At 48.5% G+C, this 20292-nt stretch overlaps 7 protein-coding genes across 7 annotated transcripts in view; 4 read left to right on the forward strand and 3 right to left on the reverse strand.

Moving 5' to 3' along the window:
* The window catches only part of L228DRAFT_252637 (TPR-like protein), a gene marked incomplete at both ends in the record, with an annotated part of 1281 nt that extends 947 nt beyond the window's left edge, over window positions 1-334 (reverse strand). The window contains one exon of the mRNA XM_018333705.1: window positions 5-334. Coding sequence (XP_018189840.1) covers window positions 5-334 — 330 coding nt within the window. The remainder of the gene's footprint in view (window positions 1-4) is intronic.
* A 2376-nt stretch (window positions 335-2710) lies between these two features.
* On the forward strand, window positions 2711-4487 carry L228DRAFT_93292 (hypothetical protein). The gene has a single exon (XM_018336979.1). It carries the CDS (start codon window positions 3053-3055, stop codon window positions 4388-4390), a length of 1338 nt encoding a protein of 445 aa, XP_018189841.1. The 5' UTR covers window positions 2711-3052; the 3' UTR covers window positions 4391-4487.
* Window positions 4488-5182: 695 nt separating this feature from the next.
* Window positions 5183-8543, forward strand: L228DRAFT_275586 (hypothetical protein; the record flags this gene model as incomplete). Its single annotated transcript, XM_018335614.1, has 6 exons — window positions 5183-5630; window positions 5691-5828; window positions 5911-6158; window positions 6221-7001; window positions 7074-7238; window positions 7316-8543. The coding sequence occupies exons 1-6, from the start codon at window positions 5539-5541 to the stop codon at window positions 8541-8543; spliced, it is 2652 nt and encodes an 883-aa protein (XP_018189842.1). The 5' UTR covers window positions 5183-5538.
* Window positions 8544-9760: 1217 nt separating this feature from the next.
* L228DRAFT_259527 (hypothetical protein) lies at window positions 9761-11468 on the forward strand. Its single transcript, XM_018334173.1, has 2 exons — window positions 9761-10864; window positions 10965-11468. The coding sequence occupies exons 1-2, from the start codon at window positions 9919-9921 to the stop codon at window positions 11381-11383; spliced, it is 1365 nt and encodes a 454-aa protein (XP_018189843.1). The 5' UTR covers window positions 9761-9918; the 3' UTR covers window positions 11384-11468.
* L228DRAFT_93766 (NAD(P)-binding protein) lies at window positions 11376-12583 on the reverse strand. Its single transcript, XM_018336983.1, has 3 exons — window positions 12140-12583; window positions 11608-12016; window positions 11376-11539 (listed from the first exon to the last, which is right to left on the reverse strand). Exons 1-3 carry the CDS (start codon window positions 12481-12483, stop codon window positions 11489-11491), a joined length of 804 nt encoding a protein of 267 aa, XP_018189844.1. The 5' UTR covers window positions 12484-12583; the 3' UTR covers window positions 11376-11488.
* Window positions 12584-13193: 610 nt separating this feature from the next.
* L228DRAFT_245200 (mandelate racemase/muconate lactonizing enzyme family protein) lies at window positions 13194-15294 on the reverse strand. The gene is made up of 2 exons (XM_018332109.1): window positions 14546-15294; window positions 13194-14494 (listed from the first exon to the last, which is right to left on the reverse strand). Exons 1-2 carry the CDS (start codon window positions 14874-14876, stop codon window positions 13527-13529), a joined length of 1299 nt encoding a protein of 432 aa, XP_018189845.1. The 5' UTR covers window positions 14877-15294; the 3' UTR covers window positions 13194-13526.
* Window positions 15295-15743: 449 nt separating this feature from the next.
* L228DRAFT_93698 (hypothetical protein) lies at window positions 15744-18989 on the forward strand. The gene is made up of 6 exons (XM_018336982.1): window positions 15744-15916; window positions 16004-16028; window positions 16092-16139; window positions 16214-16291; window positions 16352-17759; window positions 17870-18989. Coding segments are annotated over exons 2-6 (2259 nt in total). The 5' UTR covers window positions 15744-15916; window positions 16004-16027; the 3' UTR covers window positions 18594-18989.
* Window positions 18990-20292: the final 1303 nt, after the last annotated feature.

Genomic DNA, 20292 nt, shown 5'->3' on the forward strand with positions numbered 1-20292 from the left:
CAACTTGCTCATAGAGCCCCTCTGCATCTTTCCATTTCTCTTGTTGCTCATAAAGCAAAGCAAGATCATGCATGCTTGTCAATGTATCTGGATGGTCTTCTCCAAGGATCTTCTGGCGCTTGTTGACAACTTGCTCGTAGAGCTGCACTGCATCTTTCCATTTGCATTGTCGCTTGTAAGTGGTAGCAAGGTTATGCATGCTTGTCAATGTGTTTGGATGGTCCTCTCCAAAATTCTTCTTGTCTTTGTCATTGTCAGCAACTTGCTTCAAGAGTTCTGCATCTTCCAGTTGACGTTGTCGACTAAAACTCCAAGAAAAATTTTGCACGTTCATCGATGGATCTAGATAGTTCTCTCTAAGGATCTTAGGGTCTTTGTTGTGCTTCTGAATGTAGGGTGAGGAGACAGGATTTTGGTCGTCTGAAATCTTGTCATCTCGTTGCGTCGTCGGGATCTGAACGATTTCTGATGTCGAAGAGGTCGACAATGTAGGGGAAAGAACGGAAGTCTCTGGACGATCTGTGCACTCGGGAGAAGATTCCTCCTCCTCCTCCCCTTCTTCTTCTTGCTCTTCATCAGCGTCGTCAGATGGAAGAATCAGGGTAGTTACGAATAACGCCATATCCTCCAAATGTCTTGCTATGTGCTTCAAAGGCTGTTTGCTTCTAAGACTGGTCTTGCAAAAGGGGCAATTTTCCCCGAGCGGGTTTGTAGTGTAAGTGCAGCGCTTGCAAAGCTTCTTCAAAAGAATCATTATAGATTCTCTGCCTAAGAATGCCGAATCGTGATTGCTAGCGAAGTGCTCATCGAAATTTTCTTGACTGGAAAAAGCAGGCAAATCTTTGCATTTCTCGAAAATGCAAACCCACTCTTGACCCTGCAGATGGGCAGTAGTCTCATGTTCAATCCATTCATATCGAGAGTTGAAACACAAATCACCACTAGAGCAGCCTTGGTGTGTACAGAAATAAGGCTTGGTATCATTTAAAACATGATTCCTAGACACCGTGCATCAGCTACATTTGCATTGCCAAAGAGAATTCATGCAATAATAACCTCCATCGTCGAGTATCGCGGACATTATGCAGTAGCCGCAAACAGATAGGGCACACAAACGTGACACCGGGCCCGAGGACGACAGGCGGCCGCGGCAATTTAGGTCGTCTGAACATCTCTACAGTCGACTCGGTCCCGCTCGAGGTCTCGGATATGTTGTCCAATTCAACATCTTGCATAAGCGGCAGTGAACAGATTGCTGACCTCGCCGCCTCGCTTTGGAGCATCGAGCCATAGCCGGAATCTCTTTCCACTGTTGCATTTGTTTTAATCGCTTCGTGGCGTCTTAAACTGCCTTCTTTAAGCCTCGAATAGAGAATCCAGCTAGCCCGCGCTAGCCGGTCGAGTAGATATGTATTTCCATTCGGGAATTTGTCTGCCAACAGACGCCTAAAATGATCATGAGGGAGCTCGCTGTTCTCAACACCGGTCGAGATCTCCTTCGTTAATTCGTCAGATACATGTGGTATCACGGCCGACGATTCTTTCAAAGTCATCAAGGAAGGCGCAAGCTCGAGCAATGATTCGCAATTCTCGGCAAACGCCTCAGAGATACTTTGCCAAAATCTTGCTTCCTCTTTGTCATTGCCATCCAGAGAGCTTGCGCTGGCCTCCTCGAGATCATTTATCTTTGAGGTGCTTTCGTGGTCATCGTCATCGTCGGACTCCGAATCGATGAAGAAAGCTGCTTCAGGTACGATAACAATGGCTTTCTCTGTCAAAGTGTTCAGGGCTGTCGACGTCGCTGGATCTTGCAATCGCCGATTTGCAGCTAATTTAATCTCTCAAATTAATTTAAATGATTTCGACTAATTGAGGCTTATCGGTCGGCTTGTCCAACCTTTTGCGAGAAGACTACTTGTGGCAGCAAGGGCGCCAATTGTAGCAGCTTTTATTTGATCGTTCATATCAAGAATCAAGTCCATTTCGCCTTTTGCAGCGCCGAACCCGTTGGCCCATAGGCGCAATCGATCGATGTCATCCTGCAACCTACTCAAAATTGGCTCTGCATTGCTGTCTGTTTTTGCTGCGGCTAAAAGTCGGAGGGATGCAGCGATACACTCGAGCACAAGCTCCCCGGCAAATCCAACTTCAAGCTGGAGTGGAAAGGCATCATTCGCCATTTTTAAATGATGAAATTTTACTTGTGTGAATGAATCGATGCAGAAACAATTTTGCGGAGGAAGGACGAGCTTTATTGGAGCTGTTATATCAGCTGACTGACTCGAGGGTACCACAAGGCTGAACAGCACATGAGGCGCAGCAGGTTTCGTGATAACCCTGTAGGTGCCGTCGAGCACAGCCTTCCGCATAACTCAAGATCGCTCGAATAGTCGAAACGCAGTTATATCTGTTCTCTTCATTTATCCTGTTGAATCCTGCTGTGGACAATGTTATGAGAAACCACAATGGACGGCGTCAGTCTTGGAATTTCAGTTGTAAGTCTGGCGATACAATGTCTTGGCGGCAAAAAGGCAGTCATAGGCATGATAACATCCTCGGCAAAGATTAAAGATATAAACAAGAGGGTGAGGAAAAGCTTATTCCTGAGAGAGAAGGATTTCAAGCACTGTTGTCAACGGCTTCTGAAGGGTCTCAAGTCCGATGAGGAGCTTAAATTGATATTTGGAAACGGCGAGGCAGAAGCTCCAGCATTCTGGCAAGATACTTCTTGGGAGTCACAGTTGCGGGCCCATCTTGGTGACTTCTTCGAGGAAGCTATGACTGCTGTAGATTTGTGCCTGGCAGTGTTTGAACAAATCCACAACGTGCTAGGCAAGTGCAAGTCTAGTAAGACAGGAATATCAGTCACTGAAACCGTACGTATAAAATTTTCAGCCAGGGGATTTCGTGCTAACAATTACAGAATGGCAATGGACCCGAGAAGAATAATGACGATCTGCTTTCAAAAGAGTCCATACCTCTCTTTACGAAGAGAAGGATTGCTGCAACTGAAACGGAGATTCGAACCTTGCTTTCTGAACTTCGAGAACACATGGATGATTACCGATGTGTCGTGGACAAGCATCATGAATCTCGCAATGGCTCTGTCTTAATTTCGTCCACTGTTCCTCTGAAAGTGCCCTCAAAGATCAAGGTGGATCATTCTTCAATCAAACATTTCCAAGAGCAGCTCAATTTTCTATACGCAGCTCTGGCGTCTACTGGAAACTGTTATTGTCACGAGTTCAATCTACGATTGGAGTTCAAGCCAATACCGGAATATTCAACTGCTACGAGATCCACCGAAGTCGGTCACGGAGATCAACTAGACCCTATTCGTCAGCCTGTGTTCAACCTTTTGGCAATCTACGGCGACCACCAGTCACTCTGGAGCAGAGAACCACTTTTTGGTACAGAATCAGCCTTTGGCTCAGAAATGCAAATCGATGACTCATTTGAATGCGGACGATATCAGCTTGATGCGCTGGAAGTAAAGCCACGATTGATTATCCAGCATCAGTTGAAAGATTGTTCCCAAACCCAGAACGATGAAAGAGCTTCTACGGCCAAACCAAAGAGGAAGGTCACCTTTACCTTTGAAACCGAGACTGTGCTGGGGAAACGCTCTTCTACAATTGAAAAATCCGTAGATGGGAGCAAAATAATCAGTACGAAAAAGATCGACAACCTTTGTAACTGTTTAGCTACCGGAAATGGACACCAAAACACCGATGAATGTCTTGGCTACGTTCCCACTCAAAATAACTATCTTTACTATTTCTACAGGGCTCCAAAAGCAAAAGACGTTCCAAAAAAGGGAAACATGACTCTCCTCCACTTCTTAGGCATCGACGACAAAGATATGCGCCTTCCCTGCCAAGATCGAGTGAGATTGGCACTCACTCTCGCGTTATCTTTGCTTCACCTTCATTCTTCCTCATGGATCAAGCAGAGGTGGCGCAGTCGAGATGTTCTACTTTTCTCGGAAAATGACGAGAATTGGGCGCCGTACATCTCTGCTGCATTTAATGGAGTTCACCAAGGGCAAATCGAGTCAACGAAAACCCTGAAGACATCACACATTTACAGTTTGGGCATTATCCTACTTGAAATTGGCCGCTCCCGACCACTGCTTGACCATGGCAAAGGAAAAATGCGGGAAAGTCACAAGGATTTCGATGACGAGATAAGGGAAATATATGAGGCACACTGTCACATTGACCGGAAGACACTCTCGAGAGAATTGGGGGCGCAGTATCACGAGGCTGTGAAATGCTGCATACAGTGGGATCGTGAGAAAGATGACCTCTCAAACAAGGACATACAGAAAGCCTTTTGTGATAACGTTGTCAGCAAATTGGAAATGGCTTTGGAAGCATTTTCTCTTTAATTGTCAAAGATTGTTCGTTCGTTGCGACACAACGCCCATTAGTCAATCTACTCTTTTTGCTTTGAGTTGCTCCGAACTTTATGATATGAGATAAATGCAAACGAAGTGATGTTTGTGGGAAGAACCTTATACATACGGTAGTACTGGAAGTATATTCGATACGGTGACCCTTTGACGGTAAGCCCAGCACTGTTTTACCAAGGTAAGCTACTATATTCAGTGGAATGCATCTCGACCAAGACTGATCTGAAGTGATTTGTCAAGGTAGACGTCTCTGTATTATTGAAAGCCATTGAATTGCGATACCAATTGAAAAACACGGAGGATCCAACTGCGATATTCAAACACAAAAGAGACACAGTAATTGCTGATAAAATGTCTTGTCAAACGCTCTTCTCAGCCACTGATCGCTATCGCGTGCCTAACTACACTTACTCCGTATATTTCGGCTATTCCCGGGCAAGATATTAGGAACCGCCAGACGGCACGAGGGGTCGTGGCGCACTTGTATGTTCTATACTCTCCCAGTCGATAACTCTCAGTTCTTATCAATTATGTTCTAGGTTATCGGAGAAACCACAGCACTTAGGGCCGTTTAGATCCCCACGACCGTCCGTTGTCGGCCACCGCTTTTGTCACTATCTCCGGTCTGATTGGCTAGAAGTTCTGATGCGCAATCCAGACAACTGACTGGCTTGTGCATTCAGTACCCTGTGGAGTGGATTCTCACCATACAATAATCCCTAGTCATTCTGAAGCCTTCCTGGAAGACACATGAGAGCAGTCCGGCGTTGTGTTGTTTGAGTGCCCTTTACTGTACTGTATGTACAGCTCAGATCGAGCCTTCGAGGGAGACTCCTTTTGCTGACGTTCCTGGAGCTCTAGCATCTCCGTGAAACCCGTGCTTCTTATCGGCAATCCGATCATCCGTCCCACTGAAATTCTTCGCGGGGTCCAAGTAGAAACAAAACCGATTTGCTTGAGGGAACCCTGTTTCCACGCGATTGAACCTGGTCCATCACTGTTACGTCGTCAAAGTGTTCTTTTACAAACTGTTTCACGAATCACTTTTCGAGTTCGATTTTGTATCCGCTGTTGCTGAATTGGGAGGGGGAACAGTGTGGCGTTGATTATGGACTAGATAATTGATGCGATCAGAGATGGAAATACACCACCACAGTAGCGGACGACAGAGGCGGCCCAGGGTTACGGAGGAGAATCGCAAGAGAGCAGTTCGAGCGTGAGTTGCACACTGCCAACTTTGCGGCCACTCGTGTTCAAGGACTGACGCATCTCACAGTTGCGATGCATGTCGGCAACAAAAGGAAAAATGCCAAGGCGGCATTCCATGCGTGCGATGCACAAAGTACCGTCGACCATGCGAATTTAATATGACACCAAAACCCCGATTACCCGGCCCAGGAAGCGCCGCATATGGGTAAGCCATTCTGAACCGCTCAGCTACACGTTGTAGTCACAATCGTAAGAAGTGGATCACTGACAACTTGTGCGGCGATTAGCTCGAACATGCATGCCGAGTTGGAAGCAGAAAGGGAGAAGAATCGATATATGGCGACCATAATTTCGCACTTTGTGGGGGACACGACCACCTTTGATATTGATAGTTTGAAGCAACTCGCCGAAAGTCTTCGGATTGAACCGCCATCTCGTACAGATAGCTTTTCCGAGGCGGATATGCAAGAATTGGGTAACCTTGCAATTGAAGACGAAAAGTTTACGGTCAGACCGTTGTCTGACAACACAGCACGTGAGTTTGACCAAATTGCAATGAGATTGCCGTGATTTCCCGTGCTCATGGTTGGCATTTAGATTATTCCGGCGAATTTTCTCATTGGTCATTTGGTGAGCGGATACAACGACGGATCAACGAATGGGCGCGAGAAGCAGATTCAGAGGTAATGATCTCCCATCCTGGCACCTTTATTCTCGAAAGGTTCCCGGCTGACATTAAAAAGGGCACCTCCGAGGACGATCAAATCAAGGAATTCTGGCGAGCCACGAAACTTCAATCTCATGCTAATATCGTGCCCGAGATTGTCGAATCTTTTCCACCGCCACAGGTTGCTCACTTTTTGATTCAAACATTTTTAAAGTTTTGCGAAACCAATTATTATTTAGTTGACGATATATGGCTCTATGAGAAGCTGGACTTGTGCTATTCTCGACCAGAGACCCTAAACAACGATGATGCGGGAATGGTCTGTGTGATATTGGCCATCTTCGCCATTGGCACGCAATATGCGCATATACAATCGGGCTCTCAGCAGGACGGTTCGCGGGAAGATGACTCTGTGGATAGTGGAAACTCTGCCGAGGACGACATTGGACTTACGTTTTACCGACTGGCATGCAAGCTTGTTCCGGACGTGATTACCCTTGCGTCTTTGGAGAGTGTACAAGCATTTTTGCTTTTGGGGGTCTATACCCTCCCTATTGATACTGGCGGACTTTGCTATACATATCTTGGGATCGCTCTGAAGATGGCCATTCAAAATGGAATGCATCGAAGATACACTGGCGGCGGCGGGCTGGATCCCCGCAGGGTCGAGCTTCGTAATCGTCTCTGGTGGAGCGCATATGCCATGGAAAGGTATGTGGGTTTGCATTCCCATGCATTGAGCACGTCCCGGCTAACCATAATGCCATGACAAAGACGCATTAGCATATTACACGGACGACCGACATCAATAGCGATAATGGACATTGACGCGGATCTGCCCAAGGACATTCCTGAGTTACAACCAACTGATGGTTCGCCTTCGACCTTTGCAAACAGGTCTGCAATGATTACTTTGACCGTAAGGCTTGGAGATATAGCGGAGCAAATGTACGTTTTAATCCATCCCGGGATAGATGTTTCCTGTTCCCCTTCTGACTGTTCTCAAACTAACTGACCAATGACAGATCGTTAATCCGACGATGCCCTCGACGGCGACACACTGAACATCTCGAACGACTTCTCGTTCTCCGCAAACGGCTCATGGATTGGTGGAACAGTCTCCCCGAAGAATTATACTGCCGGGACCTGCGGCCGCAGGGGCCACTGTTTCGCCGCAATGTTCATCTCAAACTCAACTACCATCTATCACAAATATTCATGGGTCGATGCTTCATTTTCCAGCCTACGCGTGGGCCATCCGCTAGTCCAGCGGAAGAAGCAGCCAAACAAGCACAGTCCAGCAGCAAATCTCTTCTGGTCAATGATTGCATCCAATCTGCTCTAGATATCATTGATCTTTGTCAACTTCTCCGACACGAGACGGGGCTTGCGCGCGCATCCTATACAGAGTTCAGCTCCTGTCGCGCCGCCATGCTCGCCATTCTCGCGCAGAGCCTCAACGAGCAAAATGATCGGCTTCGCACGGCACTCACACAAGGCATGCGTTTGATTAGACCCATGGCGGTGGGTATTGATTCCGCAAAGTCTGATGTGTCTCTCATTGAGGCGCTCGAGCGAGCTATTCGACGTCTTGATGCCCGCGAAAGGGGGTCCTCTTCGGGAAATCCCCAGGTTGGCGCAGCCGGTCCACCCTCTGGATACGAAACATTTAAAAACTGGGCGACACTATGGCGGAACGCGCCAAATGACTTTGGCGGCAGCGGCAGTGGCAGTGGCAGTGGCACGGCCGGAATGCAGTCATCAAATGCTGTCGCTGCCAGTTCTACATCGCCTCTTTCTGGGCCTGGATCAGGTTCTATTCCCGCCAATCCTCTTGTCCAAACCCAACAACGCCACGCCTCAGGGTCACCCTTTAGCCCTGCCGGCGCAGCAGCGAGTGGGGAAGACGAAGGAACCAATACCAATGGCAGCATCTTTTCAGCCACTAATTCGATGAGCCCGACAGACCAAAACAACATTCACCGCAGCAGCGTCGACATGATGGATTTTATGACTTCTACGACGGATATACCCAACCTTGCCGATTTTGGATTCGATAATTTTCTTTCCCCGTTTCCGCAGGAGCTTACCCAGTTTAGCCTCATATCAGATTTTGATCCTCACCTGTCTCACCCGAGCGTGCCCTCACCCGACCAAGTCCAATCGCAGGTCCCTTCGCCTTTAGGATCGGCATCGGTGCCGCAGCAGCAGTCTTTTCCTCCTTCCTACTATCCCAGCGATCTTCCTCAGTAAAGGATGTGTATGGGGATACATTCGTCTTAATGGCCTCTCAATTTCTTCTTGTACATTTATCCCGTCTATTTCTCGTGTGCCAAATCTCTCACGATTACTTTTACTATTTGTTACAGGAGGACTGTGTTCTTTTATTTCTTCTTCTCGCTCTTCTTCTCACTGGTCTTGACTTTCCCATTTACATCAGAATATCCTTTTAGACTTCTCGCCACGTCCTTTATGCCTTCTTCCCCTCCATTGCCGTCCCCTTATTCCCTCGATCAAAATCCACCAGCGCTCACTGTACAAATTTTGTACAAACTTCATCTTTAAAAATTCACGGGCGTCTTTGAGGCCTTGGGAGTTTCTTGTTTATATGGTGGTCCATACTTTAAAAATGGGGATATAAAAAGAATCAATTGGGGTTATTTGGGGTTATTTTTCTCAATGCTTCAATACACCATTAATATTATGCGTGCATTGATGCTCAAACCATATAGTTTATCTTACAGTGGATGCATTATTTACCAATATGCTACCCTTTAGGTATATGTGCCGGAGTATTATTATCTTTACGGTATTATCTTTACGGCCGTAATATCATTATATTTACGCAATGCCCGAACGCCCTGACCACCGCTGGTTGTACGCCGTAATCGTGTCAGGTTGGTAGATTGGTAGGTTGGTAGTAGTAGTAGTAAACGTTATGAAAAGACGGTCTCCTGGAGTCATGACCTCGGTTCATCGTCCCCCCGACCAACCGAGCTACCCCGAGACCTTTTCGCGGGGTGTTGTGTGATGTCACAGATTAAGATACGACAGACACAGTTTAAGTCACACCTGACTGTAGGTAAGTTATAGCTGAGTTGTTGACACTGAAACTAGAGTTACAACTCAACGCAACGTAACTCAACGGCTCTATTTTCCCCGCATTGCCGCGCCACGCTCTACATTTATACCTCCCGATTCAATTGTCAAAGTGTCAATTGTCAGTCGTGACGAGCTCCTTACACGTTTTAATTTGAATTTCTCTGGCAATTGACAGTTCAATTGTGTCTAGGTTGGTGTATATACGAACTAGCTATTATTCACGATTGTGAAGAAAAATTATATCCGCAGTCAAGGCAATTCAGTCTAACGTGCATCTAGCTATCTAGTACACGACGGGCGACTTACGGAGTTTCTGTTGCTTAATTGATTTTTGTCAATTGCTCAATTGATCAATCGGTTTGCGAACTCGGGGATCGACGACAAAGTGCAGTCAAATTGTGCCGAGTAATTGACTGTCCCTGCAATCCAAGACCAAAAACTTCCTTGAGCAAAAAAAGGGGCAAACGAAAGGCAACACACGCATTCTCCCCTTCCCCCTCCCCCTCAAAAACAAAGGAGAATCACAATGACTACAAATCCTACCACAATCATCGACTCACACATCCACCTCTTCCCCTCCTCCGAGCTCCCGTCACTTAATTGGTGGTCGCCCGGCTGCGCGCTCGACGCGCAGCACTCCATGGACGAGTACCTCGCTGCGACGGGCAACCCCGCTGAGCTGAGAGGGTATGTCTTTCTCGAAGCGGACCGGCGCGCGCATGTCCGTGATGAGAGCCTGATGGGGTGGGAGAGGCGGTTTACTCCGCTTGGGCGAGAAGAAATGGGCAATGAGGATGAGGACCGAACGGGCAAAGAAGATGATATGGGGAAAGAAGACGGACAAGGACAAAGACAAGGGCAAGGGCAAGGGCAAGAAGGATGGCAAGACGCGCTGACGGAACTGGATTTTATTGCGCGCGTCGTCCGGGACATGTCTCGGCCGGGCGAGGGGCACGGGGCAGGACACGGGAACATGTGCGTCGGCATTGTGCCCTGGGCGCCGCTTCCTCTTGGTGTGAATCATCATGGAGCTTCTGGCAAGGGAGAGGGAGAGGGTGAGGGTGAGGGTAAGAATAAGTGCAAGAAGGGGAGGAAGTTGAGGAGGGGCCCAGATTTGGAGACGTATTTGGCGTGTGTTAGGGCACGATGTGCGGGGTATAGTGATGCTGGTAGTAGTCGTGTCGTTGCAAATGGTGGGGATGGTAAGGGTTACGGTGGTGGTGGTGGTGGTAAGGACGTGTTCGGCCGGATCAAAGGATTTCGGTATTTAGTCCAGGACAAGCCGGCCGGAGTTCTGCTCACAGACGAGTTCATTGAAGGGGTCAAGTGGCTAGGACGGAAAGGCTACGCGTTTGATCTTGGGGTGGATCAACGACAGGGTGGAATCTGGCAATTACACGAGGCGGTGGAGATGCTGGAGCGGGTCATGGCCGGCGAGGAGGATGAAGAGAAGAAGACGAAAATTGTGATAAGTAGGTTTTCCTTTTCACTGCTCGATCGATTTTAAGTTGCTTACAGCATGGATATCATATCCGCATTGAATAATTTTTAGTATATTTGCTAATGAGACAGACCATCTGTGTAAACCGAATATGCGCATTGATCCGGCCAATGCCATGCACGAACCGAGTTTCCTCGAGTGGAGAGAACTCATTCAACGCATGGCGTCGTTTCCAACAACGTACATGAAGCTCTCGGGCGGTTTTGCAGAATTGCCCCCACAAGAGATTGACAAGCCGTGGCCGGTATCTGAGATTGTGGCGCACATTCAACCGTGGTTTGACGTGGCAATGGACGCCTTTGGTCCGTCGCGCATCATGTTTGGGAGTGATTGGCCAGTATGCAATGCTGGCGGAGCGGGAACTCGCCATGCCTGGAAGAATTGGCGGGCAACTGTAGCACTGTTGCTTGAACAGCGAGGTGTAACGGAGGAAGAAGCACGCCAGGTCTGGAGTGGGACGGCCATACGCGCGTATGGATTGGAATTGTAGAAATGTGCCTGCGATAGCATTGGCAGAACTGGCAGTGCTTCATTACATAAAATATCGTACGGCAATTTTATCCTCGGAATCTGACAGATATATCCGTCGTCTGGCTCATTGTAAATTGACAAAGAGTCCACCATCGACGAGTAGCTGTGCGCCAGTCTGAGACAGAAAATGTTAGTCAACATGATCCCCTACCCTCAATTGCATAGTAAATGGATATTACATACCACGTATCGCGACATGTCACTTGCCAGAAAGACTGCTGGGCCAGCAATGTCTTCTGGGACACCAGTCCGGCCGAGTGGGATGCGCTTCTCCATGTATTCCCGCTTCTCGTCATTACTCAAATCCTCTTCATTCATTTGCGTTCGAATGGTCCCGGGTAAAATAGCATTACATCGAATGTTGTACTTCCCCAGAGCTACAGCACAAGACTGCATCAGGCTCAACACGCCTGCTTTGGTCGGGGTATAGTGCGTCTGCAGCCCGCCGCCTACAAGTGCTGAAATGGACGAGATCCCGATAATGGAACCGCCATTGCCTTGCTCGGCCATCTGTCGCGCAGCTGCTTGTGTGGCATAAAATGCACCATCAAGGTTTGTTCGTACAGTTTTGGAAAAAAGATCAGGCTCGATCCTATAAGGTGAGCTTGTTAGCAATGAAACGTTTAACACCTCCTCTTCAGTCGTTTAATCGTAAAAAAGAAATTATTTTCGAGAGAAAAAACAATGAAACAAGAAGAGATTGGGTAGAGCATACGTTAAGAAATCAGCAAATTGACAGATGCCGGCATTGCTCACAAAAATGTCGACTTTGCCAAACGTTTTGGTAGCATCCTCGATCAGCTCTTTTCCAGTCTCAGGTTTTGAAATGTCTCCAGAAAAGCTGCTTAATACGCTATTATGACCGTTCCTCGAGTCTTCCACCTCCCGAGCTAAAGTGTTGAAGTGCCTCACTGAGATTGGATCGTCAAGATGGCAGACAGTAACAAAAGCACCCTGACGGATGAATTCCAGAGCAATTGCTCGCCCAATGCCAGTGACACCACCCGTAATGACTGCAGACTTGCCTTCCAATAATTTGCTCTGCTGTGTATCCGCCATGGTCGCTGACTAAGCTGAACGGGGAAGACCCATAGGAGTAGAAAGTGGGGAGAACCCAGAGAGGAGAGAGATTAGACACGGTTCTCTCGGAGCAAGGTAGAGTAACGGCACAGTATAGTAGAAGAAATTTGCAATTGATTGACAAGATTTGTTTGTTTCAGAGCTGTTCGTCACCAATCAATCAATGTATGTGACTGTCGATGGTGATAGAGGACGTGGTGGCTGAGGTGGAAGTCCTCAGATTCCCCTCTCCGTGCGTGTGGGGTTGTGGGGCACGGTCCAAGTGGGATGTGCTGGGGGAAATCAGGGTCCTCTCTTTCTTTCATGCCCAATCGATTGACCCATCAGTTATTTGCGGTCACACTTTGAAAGATACATTGAGAGCCTAAGCGAGCTGATAATGATGCTCTGATACCGCCAGAGCTGCATCATCCATCACTGCATGATCTGCGACAACGCGTCAACGCTTTGCCAGACACTGGCATAAACTTTCAGAGTACGAGCGGCTGGGCAAAAAAATAGTCTCGGTATATTTCTGCCCGAAAGAAGGGCTATCATAATGGAATCTTTTAACTGTGACAAGCGGATATTTAGCTAATTTAGGGGCCATCAAGCAAGCGGGCCGCAGCCGAGGCATCAGGCTGCTACCGGAGTACGTAGGGAACTGGCCAGGAAGCTTATGCCCCGCAGTCACAGGTGAAAGAGATCGAAACCACTTCGGTAGAGATCTCCGATGAATAACGAGTAACAAGATATTACTACTGATTCAAACCGGTTTCTGGATCGGCAATGATTGCCATTGCAGTTCTGTCATGCAAAACTAACGCTGTTGCATGTGAAGTAGGCTAAATAAGCCCATGTTCGCGGTAGATAAACTCCCGAGACTAAGAAGAAAGCAAAAGTGACGAATCAAGTCTCCACCCCTCTCAAACCATATTAGAATTAGGCAAGTCGCTGTGTATCACGCAATGCAAAAGACGAGAAAACAAAAGAAAAATGACAGAAGGAACACCCATGCACATTTCCAAGCTGTCAGATGATATCTATTTTGTTGCCGCCTCTTTCCCCACATGATTACGTTCATCCTTGAAACTCAATGGCCTTGATGGAGCCGGGTTGAAGATATTGTTTGCTGGCAGTAACCGTGCCGCAGGATTGATTTCAAGGCCAAACCCTGGTTTGTCCAGTTCTGATACGTCAAGGTAACCATTGACTGGAATAGGTTCATTGGTGAAAAGGTCACCAAAGACAGGGAGCACTGACTTGCCGTCTGGCGAATTGGCCAAGTACTCCTGAAAAGGGCAGTTGGCTTGCGAAACCACAAAGTGATAGCTGTAGGGCCCACTGGCGTGAGGCACAACACTGATATCGTACGCGCTAGCCATGGCGGCCACTCTGAGCAGCTCTGTCATGCCACCGACCCACATAACATCGGGCTGAAGAATGTCTAGATTGCGGCCTTCAATCAACTTGCGGAATCCGTATCGTGAGTATTCATGCTCTCCAGTAGTGAATTTCATGGTGGGATGAGCCCGTTTGATCTGCTCGAAGCCCTCTGGATCATCTGGACTTAGGCACTCCTCCCACCAATTGATGTTGAGCTCCTCGCACGCCTTGACAATCTCAATCGTATATGGTACGTTGAGACTCATATAGCAGTCGACCATCAGAGGAAAATCGGGTCCCACACTTTCTCGATGCTTACGAAGAAACTCAATATTCTTCTTCAGCCCCGCATGTCCCTCGTCTGGGCCAAAAGGCAGTGGCACCTTGGCGCCAAAGAAACCCATGGCCTTGGCAGCAGAGGGTTCTGGGCCGGTGCAGTAAAAGTTGAGTCGTGATCGAGTTGCTCCACCAATCATCTTGTAAACAGGCTCATTGCGAATCTTGCCTATGAGATCCCAAAGAGCAAGATCAATCACGGAGATGACGGCGACTGGTAATCCTTTGCGACCGTAGAAGAGCGATGCTCTGTACATTTGTTCAAACAAATGAGTCGTATCTCGAGGATCTGCGTTGCCGTTAGCGGCCAAATTCTTGGCTTGCCTTTGCTGCTACTCACCCGCTCCTATGAGGAATCGCTCAAAATGTGAGGAGACAAGCCAACATGCTGGAGGGCCACCAAAGCCCGTAGCGAAACCTTTTGTGCCATCAGTGGCCTCAATCTCGACACAGAATGACCCCAAGACATTGATGCCCCATGAAGTTCGCTGGGCTCGGTATTTTTCCCATCGGGACATGGGAGTAGCAATTGATGTATCAACGAGCCAATGGCCGCCACGAACATTATGATAGTCACCACCTGAACCGACGCCTTCGATGATGAAAGTGCGTACTTCCTTTATCGTCGGGAAGGTCTTTACAGAAGAAGAGGATGACGATGATGCAGCCATGGCAAAAGGACCAGAGATGAAGAAAGGAACGAAAGGGGAGGAGGTTCTTGGACTGCAATTCCTTTCACTACATGCACACAGGAACGTCTTGCGTCTTCTTTTAATACTCTCCTACTGACTCTTCTAAGCTGTCTAGCACGGTCAAATATGCTAGAATACGACCAACTAGCAATGGATCTCCTATCAGTTCAAAAAAGAGGGCAGATCTAAAACGCGTCACTTTTAGCTTTCGGTGCATCTTTCACCCTTGCAAGCGGGACCTGGTAGAGATGGGTCGAGTTATGATAGACTGGGCTGGCCTGGGCCCAGAAGGACCCTTGACGCAGAGATGATGCGGTTTGGGACAAGCACGAGGGCGGAGTGGCTTCGATTGAAGCGCGTGCTGAAGTGTGAGGTTATGCTTGTGAAAGGTTATGCAGTACTTGCATAGCACAGTATGCTCAAGTTGCAGTACTGTGTATACTCTACAGAGGCACAGCAGTTACCAGAGCCAATGGAAGTTCCTGTGAAGAGAAGAGGGAGAAAGAGGAGCAAAGGACGGAAAAGGGTAAAGCGAAGTTGGGGGTGGCTTCTTCTTAGTGGTCTGCGGGGTTAAAAACTGGAGATGGTGGGTTGCGACGGTGGGGTTTCCCCTTCTGGGTCGGTTGACTTTTTTGACTAACAATAATCCCATAACCCCAGCTTGGCAAATCTGCCTCTCCTTCGACTCCCCCGAGGCTCGGCCCAACGCTTTCACTTTCACCGAAGCCATGATCACCATCGATAGCCTGCTAATTGTCGCTCATCGACATGGACCAGCATCAGCACCATCAGCAGCAGTCGTCGCAGCTTGCCGCGCACGCGCTGACTCCCTCGGCTGCTCAGCAGCAACAGCATCAATCGCCTACTCATGTGCTTGCGCGGTCGGACTCCATTGCCGACCAGTCAGCCATTGATGCCAAGTACGAAAGTCCTCAGCCCAACAACAATTCCAGTGGTGATGAAAGCGCCGGAGAAGATCAAGATGGCTCGCGCAAGAGGCGCAGGCCCATGTCTGTCTCGTATGTCATTGCCTAAGATACCATTGGCGTTGCCCATAAACACTACCTGCTTGAGTTTTCTTTACTTGACTCTAACCGATGCGACAGGTGTGAATTGTGCAAACAGAGAAAAGTATTCGCTTCCAAGAAACATTGGTTTTATCCTCTCCCAGCTTCGACTGACTCTTCCTGCATGTGAAATGTGATCGTGGCCATCCGTCCTGTGGCTGGTGTTCCCGAAATGGTACGAACCCAAATCTTTCGATGCAAAATTGTATCGTTTGAAAGACGACTGCTGCTGACACGACGGTGGGGCAGGACAAATTTGCGAATACAAGGAACGCAAGAAACCTGGCTTAAGAGCGGGTTATGGCAGAGAATTGGAACAGCGGCTCGGTATGACACGCGATTGGGCATCTAAGTGATCAATGGGCATAATATTAACACCTTGTTTAGACAGACTCGAGGACGTTCTACGTAGCCATAGTCGAATTCTCGATGCGCATTTCGGACCTAGCTCCGTCTCGACGAACCAACCGTCACCGCAGACCGACGTGTCTGCCTTTCGCACATCCGCAATAAATCAGGTCCCTGTCCCGCAGATTCCTCCCTCGGCCGACGCTGCCATCTTCCTACAAAAGCCTCACCTCTTCCAGGCCAGCCAGGCCAATTCTCCGCCTCTTTCAGACTACTCCGGACAACTTGAGACACCAACGCCTCTACTGCCGCAGCAGAATGGCTTTCCGCCGCCGCCGCCAACTAGTGATGCAATACCGCAGTCGGGTATATCACAGGTGCCGCACATGTCGCAAGGAGTCCACGGTTTCTATCCCCCGCCTTCGGCGCCGCCGCTAGATCGTTCGAATATGGGCATATCTAATGGGGTAGGACCAGTGACCACACAGGATCAGGAGTTGCCACCCTATGACTTACTCTACTCTCTTGTTGATCTTTATTTCAAGCATATCAACACGTGGATTCCGCTGCTTCACCGCAAGACAACTATTGAGACCCTTTTCCGTCCATCCACGCTTGACGAAGCAGACAGGATTATGCTTCATGCCATTGTTGCCACCACGTTACGATTTTCCAACGATCCCCGCTTGGACGAGGCTTCTCGGCGACGTTACCATGACACTTCCAAGCAGAAGGTGGTGCTGTACGGACTTGAAAACTCATCCGTCAAAGCAGTCCAGGCCATGGTCATTCTGGCTCTTGACCTGACTGGTTCATCCAACGGACCGCCAGGATGGAATCTTTTGGCACTCATCACACGTGCCGTGGTGCAACTAGGACTCGCAGCAGAATCTACCTCGTCACTGGCTTCGCCCAAATTCCCATCCATCGCAACTCTCGGTGCAGCTGTCCTACCCGAACCCATGAATTGGATTGAAGAGGAGAGCCGGCGCCGTCTGTTCTGGGCAGTTTATCTGCTGGACCGCTATACGACCATTGCCACATCGTTCGAGTTTGCCCTTGACGATAAGGAAATCGATCGGAAGCTGCCCTGCAGAGACGACTTGTTCTCCCGGAATCGACCGGTGGAGACGCGTTGGTTCCGCACACCGCGGCGAACTGATTACAGTCTAGATCGACCCGAAAATTTGGGATACTTTTCATATTATATCGAGGTCCTCGGCATATTGTCTCGAATCCACCAATTCCTAAGAAAGCCGGTTGATATTAGCGCGATTCCAGACGTAGAAACTTGGCAACGACAATATCGTGAGCTCGAGGGGGAACTTACAACCTGGTATTCGAAGCTGCCGAGCGAATATGGAAATATTTCACGGCTCTTCAATTTGCCAAATGGCAACAAGGTAGTCAATTGCGGCTGGGTTATGCTTCATGCTACATACCATACGTAAGTCTCTTCCAATGAACGACTTGTGCTTCTGAACTTTTCGCAGAAATCGCGAAAATCCATGACACACCTACGTTTATGAGAATGTAAAAAGCTCACGAGTCGCACAGTGTTGTGATTCGAATAAACTCGTCTGCAGCATATCCAACCATCCGCTCGTCGATATTCGCTCCATCCTACAGTGCAAGCCAACGGTGTCTGACTGCCGTCGAGAATATCGCGACATTAGGTAGATTCGTTGTGGGAAATGGCATGCTGAACAAGCTTGGTCCGCCTTTTGCGTTTACTATCTGGGTCGCGGCTCGCCTTCTCCTAGTGCATGGCTCAACATTTGAACATCGGCTGAGCCCGGATATTCAGTTCTTTGTGGACACGCTCCGAGAAATGGGTCAGTACTGGAAAGTTGCCGAGAGGTATACGACCATCTTGCAGCGAGTGCTCGATGAACATCGAGAATCGGAACGTGCGGCGGGCGCCGGGGAAGAGAGAGTGACGCCATCGAGCGTGCGTATTCTCGCGGACATGCGCCGCTGTGCGTACGATCTAGACGTACTCATTTCCCGACAACCTCGACAACCGGTGTCGCAGGCAGTCCCCGCGGCTTTCCCCCGAGCGCCTGAGCCCAACGAACTCGAGTATCTCGATGTCTTCAACTTTTTCAATCTGCCACGGTTGCCTGTGACGGCGGCAGCGGATGGAATGATGCCAGTCCCTGCTGGAGATGGCATCAAGCCAGGCATGCCGGCACCCCAAATGCAAACAGGCAACGAGTTCAACATTACCAACTTTGCTGCCGACGTGCATGCAGACTGGCTGTTCAAGCAAGGGGCTTAAGCTGTAAATCGCCACTGAATGTCTGACGGTCCATCATCCACTCGATCAGCGAGATAGATATGCCCTTGCCATGATCGTTCGTGACTGGATTTTCGATTTTTGGAATTCCAGAATCGAAAACCATGAACCACATGATCCACGGCCTCTTGGCATCTTGGCTCTATTGGTCCTTTCTGCCACCGCAAGCGTCCCCAGGCTTAGTTGGATGTGCGAGTCGCAGCCAGCGTTGGTGGTCATGTACTCTTGTGTGTCATCGTATTGGCGAATGTTTTCTGGTTGGAGCCTGAAATTATTGCCACTACCATCATCACTTAGGGTCACAATTTGAGCCAGCTGCCGCGTCCTGACACGCAGCGTAGCCGCTCTGTGCGGCGCGCTTCGTTGCGCAACGGGTATTTGGCAAGCAGGAATAACCAATATGGTTACTCTCAATGAGATTTGTCATTCTCATGCGTCGATGCATGCGGGCGTACGTCAGGAGGGCGGATCGTAGTCCTTTGGGCGACTTAGTTCAGATGATTCAGGTAGTATTCGAACATTGCTCTGTTTGGCTCGATTTGGCTATGCTTAGCTGAGCTTACGGACTACGATGAGTAGTGCAAAGAGAGACCGCGTTTATGTATGCGTGTTCGAGAAAGTGAGCGACTGATTGCAGCGTGGGGTGGCTTAGTAGGTGTTGGTGGGGAAGGGAGGGGAGGGGAGATGCGGCTGAAAAGGCATGTACAGTAGTGGGGTGTCGACGTAGTTTATGGTGGGTTAAGAGAATTAGATGGCCGCGGTCTCGAACAATTGATGCCTGCCCACCGTGTATATTGCTTGGATGCCTTATTTTATTTCGCTGGTCAATTGGCGGGTTGTTCATTAGTTGGTTGTATCGGTGGTAATAACCAGAAAGTGGGGAGGTCCAGAATCTGCCGTCTGGCTTATGGGTTACTCCGTATGCATGCCACAACGACTAGGATACCAATCCTTGTTGCTGCCAGGCATCAGTGTTCGCCTTCTATTTGTACTGTGTCAATTCGTCAGGCAGGGGTAGGTGTCACCATTGGTCATTGCAGTTTCAAATTAATCATTTAATTTGCGTGCCATGATTGCGGGTTTTGCTCGCTTCATTGATTTGCCGGACGGCATTGTTTGGAATTGAGAACTATGGAAACTGACGACTACGGTGAATTATCTTGCCGAGGTGACAGGTAAGAGGGAACCTTCAATGGTTGACGTAAGACATAGCGATGGATGAATTTGCTTTTTTTTTTTTTTTTAATTTGTTTCTTCTCTATCCAAGCTTTAGATGCTCTCTCGTGTTTTACCTTAGTTATGAGGCTTTTTCAAAGTATAATATTTGGATGGGTCCTTCCTTCTCGAAGCAAGGATTCTCTCGCCCATAAAATAATAATATTACCCTCTTGGTCTTGTGCCAATTTAGAAGTCCACCTAGAAGTATAAACTCTTGAATAACAAGTGGGAGTAAATTGAGAACATCTATTGATTGTGGAGCATCTACCATCTATCCAGAAACAGACCGTGAGATTGTGGTATAAGGATTACAATTAAAGGATTCCAAGCACATGCGACCATAGACTGAGGAGAACTGGGCATCCCGTCCGCTCTGCCATACATAAGCCTCAGATCGGCGGACTAGTAGTTGGGTCGGTGACGACCAGCGAATCCCCGCTGTTGCATGTTTCTTTTTTTTTTT

Source organism: Xylona heveae (assembly GCF_001619985.1).
Source record: "Xylona heveae TC161 unplaced genomic scaffold L228scaffold_3, whole genome shotgun sequence".
Lineage (NCBI taxonomy): Eukaryota > Fungi > Ascomycota > Xylonomycetes > Xylonales > Xylonaceae > Xylona > Xylona heveae.

Excerpts from the sequence above, each read along its gene's own strand:
- L228DRAFT_93292 (XM_018336979.1), top strand. The coding sequence starts at position 3,053 with ATGGATGATTACCGATGTGTCGTGGACAAGCATCATGAATCTCGCAAT.
- L228DRAFT_259527 (XM_018334173.1), top strand. The coding sequence starts at position 9,919 with ATGACTACAAATCCTACCACAATCATCGACTCACACATCCACCTCTTC. Across the intron at positions 10,865-10,964 it reads GAAGACGAAAATTGTGATAA|ACCATCTGTGTAAACCGAAT; the intron begins GTAGGTTTTCCT and ends CTAATGAGACAG.
- L228DRAFT_245200 (XM_018332109.1), bottom strand. The coding sequence starts at position 14,876 with ATGGCTGCATCATCGTCATCCTCTTCTTCTGTAAAGACCTTCCCGACG. Across the intron at positions 14,495-14,545 it reads GCGATTCCTCATAGGAGCGG|ATCCTCGAGATACGACTCAT; the intron begins GTGAGTAGCAGC and ends ACGGCAACGCAG.
- L228DRAFT_93766 (XM_018336983.1), bottom strand. The coding sequence starts at position 12,483 with ATGGCGGATACACAGCAGAGCAAATTATTGGAAGGCAAGTCTGCAGTC. Across the intron at positions 12,017-12,139 it reads CAATTTGCTGATTTCTTAAC|GATCGAGCCTGATCTTTTTT; the intron begins GTATGCTCTACC and ends CTCACCTTATAG. Across the intron at positions 11,540-11,607 it reads GTGACATGTCGCGATACGTG|ACTGGCGCACAGCTACTCGT; the intron begins GTATGTAATATC and ends TTTCTGTCTCAG.
- L228DRAFT_93698 (XM_018336982.1), top strand. Across the intron at positions 16,140-16,213 it reads TGGCTGGTGTTCCCGAAATG|GACAAATTTGCGAATACAAG; the intron begins GTACGAACCCAA and ends ACGGTGGGGCAG. Across the intron at positions 17,760-17,869 it reads CTTCATGCTACATACCATAC|TGTTGTGATTCGAATAAACT; the intron begins GTAAGTCTCTTC and ends CGAGTCGCACAG.